The sequence below is a fragment of the Chlamydotis macqueenii genome, chromosome 5 (genome assembly GCF_036417535.1).
Source record: "Chlamydotis macqueenii isolate bChlMac1 chromosome 5, bChlMac1.mat, whole genome shotgun sequence".
Taxonomy (NCBI): Eukaryota; Metazoa; Chordata; class Aves; order Otidiformes; family Otididae; genus Chlamydotis; species Chlamydotis macqueenii.
This window is the reverse complement of record NC_141560.1, coordinates 5003634-5016798: the sequence shown is the minus strand read 5'-3', so window position 1 is coordinate 5016798 and position 13165 is coordinate 5003634. Positions and strand designations below refer to the sequence as shown.

The following is a 13165-nucleotide window of genomic DNA, read 5'->3' as shown; positions in this document are numbered from 1 at the left end:
TCTCATGATAATAACAGAACCTTTGCTTTTACCTGTCCTGTTAATCTGGAGTCTAATCACATTCTTGTGACTTCAGAATGGGAACAAGACACTGAAAGGTTTCATATCCCATGAGCTCTTTTGGTTTACCAAACCACTCAAGTAACTGGCCGTCCTCCTGGGAGACACGCCCAATTTTACCAGTCTGCATCTGTATCACCAGGTACTTTGTACCAGTTAATGTTATAAGGGAAAGTAAAAATGGTCATGGCAAGTACATTTCAAACTGTCATCTCTAAGCTGTTATCTAGGACTTAAACCAATGTTTTTAAGAGAAGTGACTTCTTTTGGTTTTCCTCAACATAAATTTTTAAGCAAACATACAAAAAGTACAAGTGAATATTTATTTTCACTGTATCATGACATTACTCTCATTAGCTGTCTGTTTTGTTTAAATACAAAAATAATTCACAATCAAATTAGTCAAATAAGGTTTTGTACACCATAGGTGCTGGTGCTTTGGAATTCCAGATGTAGTAATCAGAAGAAATCAGTTCCTGGGCTAAAAAAAAAAAAAAAAGCAAGAAAAATAAGCATTACAGGGTGCCTTACAATCAGACATTCCTTTATCCCAGTTAAGAGACTACTAATCCATCCTTACCAGTTTACAGAAAAGGTACAATGGCCTCTTTAAACTGTAAGACTCTTATTATTATTTGAAAATCGTTTCTGATAATAAGACATTTAAAGTCTCAGCTTCAATTACCTTTACTAATGTATCAGTCATGAGCTTAAAATTCAAACAGAGGTTAAGTCAAAAGCAGGTGGATGGCTTGGATTTCGTTCCATGAATATAAATTGCATACTCGATATAAAACATACTGTATGAAAATGTTGCTTTTTTTGTGTTGCCATTTAGGACTGAATGCGACCTGTCACTAAATTAACAGCGTAGATCACAGTTTTCCAAAGGCATTCACAGACTTCTGACAACATGACTGACAGAAGTTGCAACATAGAGAGCAACAAATAAAATGCTTCCATTGGACAGTAGCACTCAGATTTATTAAGCACCTACCTACCCAATTAGTATGTTTTTGGGGCAGACTTGGAAGTAGTCACATGTTAACTCAAAAATAAGCAGATCTGGTTTCACAGATTCAGCGTAGTACCACATCCACTGAGGGACGTTGGTGTGATGACACTGAGAGCAACAGTCACACCTTGCGTGCCGGAGCTGAGCTCTCTACCTGGGTATTTCCAATCCACGTATCACGTCTCTGACAAACGTGTCCTAACCAAGAGGCCAGACTATGGAGAGGCATTTTCTGCCCCCTCAATAAAAGTTCTGCCATTATGCAGAGCGCAGTAAAACATCACAGGGCAAAGGAGAAAGAGCCAAGAGAGAGGCTGACTTTGTAAGTAATACAAGCTTTCATCTGAAAGGGAGATGCCAGTGCCTATTCCAGGGATGTTTTAAGCATCAAAAAAAAAAAACCCAAACCAAAACCCCAAAACAACGCAGAGAACAAAATTTCTGGGACATCCCAAGCAAACTAGGAAAAAGCATTGTCCAACTCTAGCTACATAATTTTAGTCACTGACTAAATAAATGACTAAACAAATAAAGTCACTTCAGTTAAATAAATGACATTTTTAGCAACTCACATGCAGTAAATTTGGGTTTTCCTGGTGCAAAGATCTGAATAGAATGCTGGTCTACATAACATCCAATAAGTGTGAATTCTGAGATCCTAAAATACAGCTGTAGAAAGAGGGAAAACACGATCAGATGCATATTCTCATGTGCTCTTATGTGTTATGTGCTCTTATGTGCAAGTGTCCTCCAAAGTGACAGGATGTGAAATCCTGTAAGCAAGAAAACGGAAAGCTCCATGCTGAGAACAGAGCGGCTAACAGTTATGTCTGATGTAAAATCAACATATCTTCATAGCCAATTTAAGATAATTAAAAAAAAATACTGCTAAGGCCTCTTTTTCACAGAGCCTGCAACTTTCTTTTACGTAAGCAGTGCTCCCAGTGCAAACATAATCAGTTGGGTGCTCTTTGCCTACAGTGCCAAAAGACACGGTTCCAGTCAGAGAAGCTTCCAAAGATTTAGGGAACTTCTATCCTAAAGCCAGAAACAACATCTATAAGAAATTATACAGCTGTGCCTACACTACACAAATCTGACTGGGGAGGAAGTTAGAGTGCACAGAGGTATTCTGCTTACCGATGACCCAAACCAGTAGGCTCTTCTCTCGCAACAAATCCAGTTGGCCATAACTAACTTTGTACTCCAGTTGAGCGACCAGGCCCCTGCAGTATGACAGAAGAGAAATAAACCCACTGGAATTAGTATCATTCTGTATTTGTTAACATCCATTTTGTTAAAGAACGCGACAAAATGCTGAAAGACATTATTTAGGTGCATACAGACAAATCATACCTGTCTGAGCACACCGCTAATTTATGGGAAGAAATTACAGAGCAGGAGAAAATCACTGTGATCTCAGCCTAGTAATCATAAAAGAGTTATTGATATTTTACTGTCTTTAGTTCACTGGTAGCGTTTCACCAAGACTACGATCAGCATCAGCAACTTAGTATCATTTTATCTTTAAATTTTCACAATAATTATGTGACAGCGTAGTCATGGCAGTTGTCAGAGAGGCTTAAATGAAAACTATCGTTTTAATTTTAAATAACTGTATTTTTGATAAGCTGATCTGTAGCTAGGATTAGCAGTCTTAAGGAACAGGTAAACCTGGGTTGGAAGTGATCTCAAGACTTTAATCCACCTGGAGGATCGTGGCAGTGTCTCACGTGAAAAAATAGCACAGGGAAACATGATGTGCAACAGAAATACACAGAATGGTACCAAGTATTCTCATACAATTCTGTATTCTGGAAATTACCGTAATTTCGAGGGGGCTTCCCGACATTTGCAAGTTTGGTGTCCGCTGGCAGTACTTTGACGGAGCATAATCTGTCATATTGACTCCTGACAGGTTAATTTCAGGAAGATCACAGAGAAAAGGGAGAAATGTGTTTAGGATTTCTTTATTCTTACCTGTTGAAAAAAGGTATATGAGCTTCACAGTACTCAAAAGAATTCCTTATGCTTTCGTGAAGCTTTAACGGTTAACTGTGATCCCTCTTCAGTGAGTTGGGTAACATCCCAAAATCGGTGGAACAGGAACCTGGAAAAAAAAAAAAAAAAAAAAAAAAAATCATTCTCTGGAGAAATTAACACCATCATTGTAAGATCAGTTATATACTGGTTTAATTGCTAAAGCACTTTTAAAAATAACAAACATACTAATTGCTGACTATGCCAAACTCTTCAGGCTGCTTGCAGTACATAGACTTTTGGTATAAGCACCTGACATCTCAGCCTGGACAGATTTTGTCTTGTTCAAGCATCTATTAGGAAGAAATTTTTTACACTGAGGGTGGTAGAACACTGGCCCAGGTTGCCCAGAGAGGTGGTGGATGCCCCATCCCTGGAAACATTCAAGGCCAGGTTGGACCGGGCTCTGAGCAACCTGATCCGGTTGGAGATGTCCCTGCTCCTTGCAGGGGGGTTGGACTGGATGGGCTTTGAAGGTCCCTTCCAACCCAAACCATTCTGTGATTCTAAGATTTAAAGTAAGAGCAGCCATGCCAAGCAAAGATACTGGCACCTCCTGAACAAGACTCAGATGAGTCAAGTCCTGAAGTGCCTTCCAAGCAGTTTATTGTATAAAAAACATTTTACCTGCCTGTGTCAGACTGAAACTCATTCAGATACGTTCAACAAAACTGGTATTTTTATTCCTGTTTGAATATTGAAAAATAACCAGGGTCAGATACTACCTGGGAAGTGTAGTAACACAAGTTCAATGAATCTGAAGGAGGAACGAAAGGAAATTTGTAAGGTCCATTATACACAGAGTCACCCAGTGGCTCGACACTGCTGGACATCGGCATGGCAGGGTCAAGAGAAGTCACACAACAACGGACCACGGTATCTTGGAGCGGAGGACCATTGGTCGGGAGATTCAAACTGAGGGTTACATTTGGCGCAGATCCCTCTACATCACACTGGAAAAAATGAAGTCAAGAAGTTGAAACATTTCCCTTAAGTCAGAATTAGACATTCAAAAATTGAACTCAAGCATTTAAAAAAATCACACTAAAATTTTTCAAACATCAGTACTGACAAATACTTTCAAAACAAAGTCCCCTTCCCATTCCCTCTCCCACAACAGGGCGAGTGATGCAGTCTTAGCCAAGTCATAGAATCATAGAATGGTTAGGGTTGGAAGGGACCTTCAAAGGTCATGTCTCAACTGAGAACTCCTTAGCAAGAAAACGGCAGATAAGCAAGCCAAGGACTTACTGCATAGCTACATCATTATGAATGTTACATACACACACTTGGTGATAGTCTAATTAATTCAGTTACTTTTACAACATCCGCTTAATGGATTCAAGCAGGCTATTAATGGCCACTGCGGTCCCATGTCAGCTCTCTCACGGCAACCGTGTGCAGCACATCCATTGTCTCGTCCCTCCGTGTGCCAGCTCAGCAGTGCGTGATTACACCAGGGCTTTCTTCTTACGCAAGGCCATCCACTCTGCAAGATGACCTCGAAACTTGTCCCTCTGAGAGCAGGAAGCTGTTCACCCACATAATCCCTACCAGCATGGCTGGTGGGAAATAACCCAGTCTCCGGAAGCGCAGTACTTAGGGTTGGCTTCCTTTGGAGATGAGTATCCCACCCCTTGCAAATAATTAAATTACCACGATCCACTTTATTAGGTCTTTCTCCTCTTAAAAATACAGTGTATTGTGATAATATGGTGTGATTCCTAAGCACAATCCAGAACAAAGAATGTTAAATACATCAATTATAGAAAACACAAATTTTAATGTATTTCATCATTATTATTGATATACTTAGTCAATATTCCCCAATTTTTAATACTAAACAATGAAAACCATTGCCACATACAAAAACATTCAAAGTAATAATACAACTAGTTTCTTTCACTGGATTCTGTAGCAACGGTTCTATGTCAGCCAAACAAACATCATCTGTGGATTCAAAATGTTGTTATAATAGAACAAAGTAGGACAGAAGATTAAACTTTCATTTGGTAGGAAAATGGATGAAAAATGCTCACGTAAAGGCACTTGTAGAAGAGTCATCCTGAAATTCTCTGTCTAGTAATTATTTAACGCCTATTAGACAGCTGGAAATAAACTTGGTGTTAGTAGTACCATTTCGTAGTCTCTGTATGCGAAGACTGTATGAAATGATTTCTCCCTATTTCATTTAAAACAAGAAAAAACTGGGAAAATACATGCAACATAGCTACTGCTGGAAATTTAAGTCCCATAAGTAGTTACTCAAAAAATGCAAGAAGCATGCAGAAAAAAAAAAAAACAGTAAAGATCAAAATAAAAAAGACTGCTAGCGCATCAGTCTAATACGTAATAGTTCGTTATACTTTGAAATGTTACAGTATTCACTGATGACGTACCAAAGTAAAATGCCATGAGTATTTATTTTCCCAGTGTGCTTGCATGAAAAATACTTTGGCCAGACTTGCACACATTAAATGCTCTCACCTTGCAATTTACAGCTCCATAAACTTGCCACACGTCCACAACATTTCTCTTGTCCTACTGCAAACACCATTTTTCCACCACACCTACATCATTTTGCAGTGAAGCAGGCATTAACCTGAGGTTTGCCTTCATACGTGTCAGATCTCCAAGCTGGTTGATTCTCATCCTGCAGGCGTTTTCTGAATGTCATCAAACGAGCCGTTTAAGCTGCGTATATTTGCGTTTAAGGGGGTGCCAAGCGGACAGGCCCGTATAAGCAAATTTTGAAGCTTCATTCTTCTGACTTGGAGAGATGTAGTCCACAATGCCTAACAGACGAGCGAGTCCTCGTGAGAGCCCACTAACGGTAGAAAGGGTGGCTGTGGCTCCAAGGTCTCCTCAACGAATGGACAACAAGCGTATATCAGAGCGCTCTTTTGAAAAGCAACCACTGGCCAGAGATCCCCTCCTTCAGTGCAAACTGAATATACCGACGAATGATTGATTTGAGTGCAGGTATCTCGATGCTCCACAAAAATATGGTCATCTACGCATCTCAGTTCAAAAAGCAAGGCTTTGAGAAAAGCGCTGTCAGATGGTACAGGTACGTGTGTTGACCCGTTGAAGGTCTCGGCGCGTATTTCAATGGTGGGGTAACGTCTGTGACACGGAAATAAGAGCATCTTAGCGCTACTCATCTTTTCCCACCCAAAATATCGTACCAACAGAGTTCCTAGAACCAGAACCCCATAATCCCTTTTCTGGCTGTGAGAGAATACAAAAGCATTATAAAAATCCTTGGAATATCAATACAATCAAGGACGGGTTTTTCTTAGGTATGCAAATAACTCCCAAATACCCCACTGATCCTAAAAGTAACCTTGTGTAAGTAGAACCCAGCAGCGTCCTGACAGAAACAGCGATGGGATCTGAATCAAAATCCTTGTCACGAGAACTACTTCATGAGTAATTAGGATTCACTCTAGCAGGTGGATTTTTGCTGGAAACTTTGAGCAAATACATTCTGTCATGTTTTTAATAAAAGGTGAATCTGTCTGTCTACCCTTCCTGTTGCACAAAGGTATGGGATGTTTAAATGACGTTAAGGAACCCAAGCACGACTCACACCAGTGCAGAGAAACTTCAACAGTGAAATATTTCTAAGAGGCAAGATCACACCGAAGACAAGTTTTCAGACATTTAAGAAACAGGATGTCCCACGTAACCATATTCAACTACAACAGCTTTTTGCCTAGACATCGTATGGTCCTGCTACAGCTTTGCTACTCTACTAAATACTCTATTTATGAGACAGTATAATGGTAGTTACTTATATACAGGTTTTTCATTGCTGTTCTGAGCTTACACAATTGATCTGGAGCAGTTGCTTTAATTGATTAACGAGATTAATGATAAGTCTTTACAGTACTATAAATCCAAAAAGATTTCACTGTACCCAAGTCCCATTTTTCCACCAAGGGCAGCATGGTTGGAGGGGGAGGGAGGGTGCAAAATGCATTCCACACTGCATGTGCAATATATGTGACTTAAAGCTTTTATGACTGCTTCATCATTTCTTTTTTTTTTTCAAGTATTTAAGATGTAATCATAATGTCACAGAGATGCAAGGTTTTATATATATTTAAATTGCTATGTTACATCAATGTATATATTTCATTTAAAATTTCCTAGAGATAATACTTGAAAAAAATCACACTAGCTGTTTCATGCTATGTCTGGGATTTTAAATTCTGAAGCAGTATTATTTTTTAAAGGAGAGAGGGATGAATTTCTTCTCAAGCTAACCTAAATCTATCAAGAGGAACTGAAGAGTTGTCTTTTAATAAACAGCCAAGAAAAGAAAAACTATTACTTTCATTAATGCACTGACTTTCATCCTTTTTTGGAACTGCAGACTTCCTTGAGACTCTCTTACGTTAAGTTTGATAACAGGCTAGCTTTTCTACATTTTCTTTTGTGGATTCACTTAGGAGTTATCCATGGCCCCTTGAAGTGCATATCACGGGTTACACACCAGGCAACCAGTTAAACGACTTTACGAATCATCTGTTCTCAGGTTGCATGTTTGTTTGCACTCAGAGCCACGTTTACACCCAAACATGGGAGAAAAAACGCAGAAGCAAAAAAAATGCCTTCATTTATTCTCCTTTTGCATCATCTTTTTAAGGACACATTGACAGATTGTTTCTTAAACTGTCATGGAACTTGTAATCCCAGCAATGTGGTACTTTGTTTATCTATGACCTCCATATGCAGCGCTCCCCTTCTGCTCCCCAACACTTGCATGGTTCTTCTCCTGTTGCCTCTAAGTCCCACCTACACCATCTTTTCTTAACTGAGTCGCAGAGTCTCTTGCTGGAGGCAACTACGCTTCCTCAGGCTTATTTTCAGTGATTGTGCTTTTTTTGTTTGACTCTTAATCAGGCATCTACAGTTTCTTTTTTTTTTTTTTTCTTCCAGTAAGGAAAAAGCAAGCATAGGCAGAAAGAAGCCAGAGCTACGAGATCCGTAAACAGGATACAGATGACAGTCTCGTGTCTATTTTGAACAGCAAAGAAAAAGAGTTGTTTTGCAGCTTGAAAATTTATGATGACTTCCAGAGCAAGGTTGTTGATAAGAGGCTACATGTAACCTTGGCGAGCATCTCTTATTTTTGGTCAATGTTTTAAAAACAAAGGAAGAGGAGATATTTCAGTCTAGTTTTGTCCCACTGATGTCCCAGACTGCCTGCTCCATTTGCTGAAGCTGTCCCCGCACCACAGCAATATTCTCCTCTTCCCACTGAATCTTCCCAGCTTTAGCTGAGTCACTAGATGATTAGTTAGCCCTTCACATCTCAGTTTTTCAGTATTCCCTTCTAGAAAGTGATGAAAACTTAAAGATGAAAGTTTCCAGGGATGAATGAGCTTCGGTGATTCAAGAGAGAGGCCGTACTTGTTGCCTGAATTAAGTTATGACCAGCTCAAAAAAAGTGGAATGCTTTGATGTCCCAGATGTCTTCTCTGAGGTTAAAGATCAGGGCTCACGTATCTCCAGCTGAGTGCGTAAGTCCCGAAACCAACAGCTTCCATGTGATCTGGCATTCTTTATATTGTCTGTGCGCTTTGTTGAATTTAAGGTCAGTTAGGAGGATAAACTTGGGGTTTCCACAGCCCTATTATCTGCTCTGGGAACTTGAAAGATCTAAGTCTGGAAATCACTTCAAGTATCAAGTATAGTTTGCCCTTTTCAAAGGAGCCCTATTCCTTGTCTCTGCCGCTTACTGTGTGACAAGTTACTTCACATATCCCTGTCGCTAGCCTCCCCCTTCCTCCGCGGTGATTACACTCTCAGATTTTTGGGACAAGGCTTTCTCTTTCTCTGTGTTTGTAGAGGGTAGGCCTCATCTCTAGTCTTGTAGGTAATACAAGGACCGTAATACTAATCCTAAAACAATCAGAGGAATGTCCAATGTAGAGATCTGTCTGCACCTGAAGATGTAAGATAGCCTACTTGCTCTTTCTTGCCACCTTCTATGTTCTTTCTTCAGTTTTACTGAATTCAGACTAGGACTGTAGGTCACACCTCTTTATCCAGGTCTCAGTATTTTTCCTTTTCCTACCTCCAGTTATTTTTCCTCTCATTCTTTGGAATCGAGTCCTCTGAAATCACAGACAGCACACAGAAATGGCAACAAATTTTGCCAGACCAGCAAAAGAAGGCTTCCTAGCTCAAAGTCTTACTTAAAACTCCGTAAGAGTTCTGAATAAAAAGTCCTCCTTTGGTTCACTAACTTAAAAAACTGTCTTTGTATGCAAAAATAAAAATCAAAAGGGAAGTTAAATTTCTGCCTGAAAATACTGTACTTGTCAAAAAGTACAAAATATGAACAGAATATAAGGAAAATATAAGCAAATATATGCTTTCTACTTTGTCCATTTTGTTCATCTGACAGTATTTCATAATGATTACCTTGTCTTTTTCCACGTAAGGACAGAGAAGAGCTAAGTAAAACCTTTACAGTAACAGAAAGACCAACAGAGAAAAAATAAGTCCTGTGCAAATGAAGAAGCTGTAAGAAAAAAAAAAGCTTTAGCTAAAAGCATATAATCTGAACGCAGAAAATGCCAAAACGGGGTTCAGAAATGCGCAGTGGCTTTGACGAGAGCGGGGACTGATGAGGCACCGGACTATTTCGGTGTTTTTGCGTCGGGTTCGGGGCCCGCAGCGCAGCTCTTGGAAACACCGGCGCCCTCCGGTGCTCACCTGCCAGCTTTTCTCTCTCTTTCCCCTCACCTAACCGGGACCAGACACCCGACAAGAAGCGCGGTCAGAAAACCCCCGCCGAGCCCCGGCCCCCGCCGAGGGCACCGGGCCCGGCCTGCCCCGCGGGCCTGCCCAGGCCGCCGGCCCCGCGCTCCCACCCCCGGCTCCCCGCAGGCAGCCGGCCCGGCGCCCCGCCGTTACCTGGAGAAGACGACGGTGCCGGTACCGGGGTCGTGCCTAAAGAGCCAAAGGGACCGCGGGGCCACGGCGGCGGCGCTGAGGGCGGCCGGGGAGGGGCCGGGAGCTGCGCGCAGCGGTGGCGGCCGCCCGGCGCAGGCCCATTTCCGGCGGGCGGAGGCGGCGCCGCGGCGGTTGCTGCCGGTGGTGCCGGGGCGGCGGGACACAATGGGCGGCAGCGGCGGGGCGGCCGCGGCGGTGGCGGGTCGCTGAGGAGCCCCGCCGCCTTCCTTGCGGCCATGGCCACCACGGCCGAGCTCTTCGAGGTGGGTGCGGGCAGCGCCGGGGTTCCCCGGGGGCGGGAGGGGGTGGCGGGGCCGGGGCCGGCCGGTTCTCTGAGGGGATGCGGCGGCCTCCTCCCTCCGCGCCCCCCGGGCGAGCTCCTTCTCGGGCGGGCAGGCCAGGGGTGAGGAAACCGGTCGTCCCACCCGGGGTGCCGGCGCCTGAGGAAACGGGGTGTCAGTGTCGGTGTAGGTGGCTGAGAAAACAGGGAAAGGCGGGGGAGGGGGTGCAGTCCCTCAGCCCCCGTCAGGCGAGGGCCCTCGGTGCCTGGGCCTCCTTCCCCTGGGGCTCGCAGGCCTTGGCAGCGGGTGGGGTGCCGGTTTTGGCAGGGTCACAGGCCACGCCAGGCCCAGCGGATAACGTGAGCCGCCTTCTCCCGAAGGCACACACCCGGTTGACCCTGACACCGTGGTATCTCAGCGCAGCTTCTGCTTTTCTGACATTAGGAAATAACTTTGCCCTCCCTTTAGCCGCTGTGGAACAAGAAGCCGAGTAGCTTGCCCAAGGCCGTGCACGAACAAGGCAGGAACATAGCAAAAATCTGGTAAATTCTCCTCTCCTGGCCTGGACTGCAGGCTCTCACGATGTGAGCTGTGATTAAGAAAGTGTCTGTCCCCACTCGCTAGCGCGCAGGGATGTGGCATCGTGACCAGGTATCCTATATTTGCTCTGAGTCACTCAAAAGCCGGGTCGTTCATTTGGTGTCTTAACACTGGGATGTGCTTTGCCCAGCCTTCAGGAAAGGTCTTCCTGTTTCTCTGGAAGCTCCTTTTTCTGTGGTTGATGTAAATGCATTGTGTGCACTTGTATTTATGATTCACTGTTAACTGATAACACATGAGTGTTATGACTCACAGCTTTCGACTTGCATGACTTAAAAAAATAGCAAGACTAAAATACCATGTTCTAAGTAGGTAGGTGCCAGGTTTTATACCCTCTCTACACCTCTCTTACTGTCCTAGGAGTCTGTTGTTTTATCAACCAGATGACACAGTGGTTCTGTTCTTTGTGGGATGTTGAATGTGAGATACCTTGGATGTGGAAGGAAGACTGTTGGTTTTTTCTGTTTTGGGTCATGCAACAATTTGTTTCATTTTTGCAGTAACAATAAAGATGAAACTGCAAAGTAGTTGAGACCTTTCCGTAGACATAGGCCTTGAAATAATGTTTTCCAGTGTGGAAGCCAGTATATCTTTCTCTCCTGCTTTCGCTTCTCTTTCTCTCCGAAGGCAAGAGATGTTTTATTGATGTTCACTAAATTAATGTTGCCTACTATGTTAGTTTGAAGTCACTGCCATATAGGTTAGAGTAAGAAAATGTGCTTATTATGGGAGTAACCCTTAGCTGTGTACTGAGGGTGGTATTTGATTGCCATATTTTCATGAATGTGTGTTTGAAACTAATTTTCAGCATAGGTATGTGACACCGTGTGGAAGGATCTGTGCTGAAAATGGACACGACACGGACTTGATTCTCCCTCATATAACGCAAAGCTTAAGTTAACAATGATTGGTTCTAACTGGTTTTTAGTGTGCTAGGTCCAGTTTAGTTTCATTTATACAGGCTGGATCAAACCGGGTTATCAGCCACTTCAGGCATATCTCTTATTAAATCGGTAATATTGGCTGAATGGATAGGATCACATTAATTCATCTAGAGCTAGAGGGAAGTTCAAAGCTGTGAAGAAATTGACTGTTGGGGCTCATCTGATAACAGGCAAAGGACTTGCAAATGACATTTGTAATAGCTGATTTTCAGCAATTTCTGCAGAACTGGATAGGAGACTTAAAATAGGAGTTAAGCTGTCAGCTGTAGGTAACCCTGTTATCAAGATAGCATTAAAAAGACCAAGTGTATATGGAAGGTACGATATAAGAACAAAACCAAAAACTTCTGGATTTGCAGTGGAGCCTGTGAAATCATGTCTTAAAATGACACATTTGAACTTTATTCTTTATAAATCAAGTAGATTGTTTTTAGCACACCCTTTGTGAAAACGTGGAAGAAAAAGCTCATTTTGTTTCTCGGCTGATCAGTATTTTGCACATAATAACCCTGCGGTTGCTATTTCTTAAATAATACAGAACAGGGTTTATACGATGCAAAACTGAAGGACAGGACTCCTGGAATCATAGAATCATGTAATGATCTGGGTTGGAAGGGACCTTCAAGCCATCCAGTCCAACCCCCCTGCAAGGAGCAGGGACATCTCCAACCAGATCAGGTTGCTCAGAGCCCTGGCCAACCTGGCCTGGAATGTTTCCAGGGATGGGGCATCCACCACCTCTCTGGGCAACCTGGGACAGTGTTCCACCACCCTCACGGTAAAAAATTTTTTTCCTAATGTCTAATCTGAATCTGCCTCCCTCTATTTTAAAACCATTACCCCTCGTCCTATCACACCAGGCCCTGCTGAACAGCCTCTCCCCATCTTTCCTGTAGCCCCCTTTATGTACTGGAAGGCTGCTCTAAGGCCTCCCCAGAGCCTCCTCTTCTCCAGGCTTAATGTACACTTACTCCTATGTAAGTGTTCTTGAAAAACAGACTCGTTTAAAATATTACTGCACCTGTTTATAGCAGTGATTCTGACATCATTTAGGTCTAACTAAACTAATTAAGACTCTTTGCTGGTGTGTCAAATTGTTAAAACAAAGTGCAGGTTTGTAATTTTTGCAGAGTAGGTGTTGCAGAAGGAGAGAGGCAGAGTGGGAGACAGGATGTGTATTGCAGAAGAGGGGGATGCATGTGAGTGCCCACGCTGTGGGAAGGGCCTTGGAGGGGACTGGGCTGCTGACAGTT

The 13165-nt window shown here is 42.9% G+C and overlaps 2 protein-coding genes across 3 annotated transcripts in view; one reads left to right on the top strand and one right to left on the bottom strand.

The window, feature by feature from the left end:
- Window positions 1-369: 369 nt before the first annotated feature.
- AP5M1 (adaptor related protein complex 5 subunit mu 1) lies at window positions 370-10325 on the bottom strand. Its single transcript, XM_086748415.1, is given in 14 exon segments — window positions 370-541; window positions 1648-1744; window positions 1998-2113; window positions 2216-2301; window positions 3056-3123; window positions 3126-3185; window positions 3841-4068; window positions 5603-5692; window positions 5694-5768; window positions 5770-5872; window positions 5874-5949; window positions 5952-6241; window positions 9204-9243; window positions 10049-10325. Coding segments are annotated over 14 exon segments (1689 nt in total). The 3' UTR covers window positions 370-458.
- The window catches only part of EXOC5 (exocyst complex component 5), a 27684-nt gene continuing 24738 nt past the window's right edge, over window positions 10220-13165 (top strand). For both annotated transcript variants that reach the window (XM_086748119.1, XM_086748118.1), the window contains exon 1: window positions 10220-10350. In XM_086748119.1, coding sequence (XP_086604245.1) covers window positions 10324-10350 — 27 coding nt within the window. In that variant the 5' untranslated portion in view covers window positions 10220-10323. The remainder of the gene's footprint in view (window positions 10351-13165) is intronic.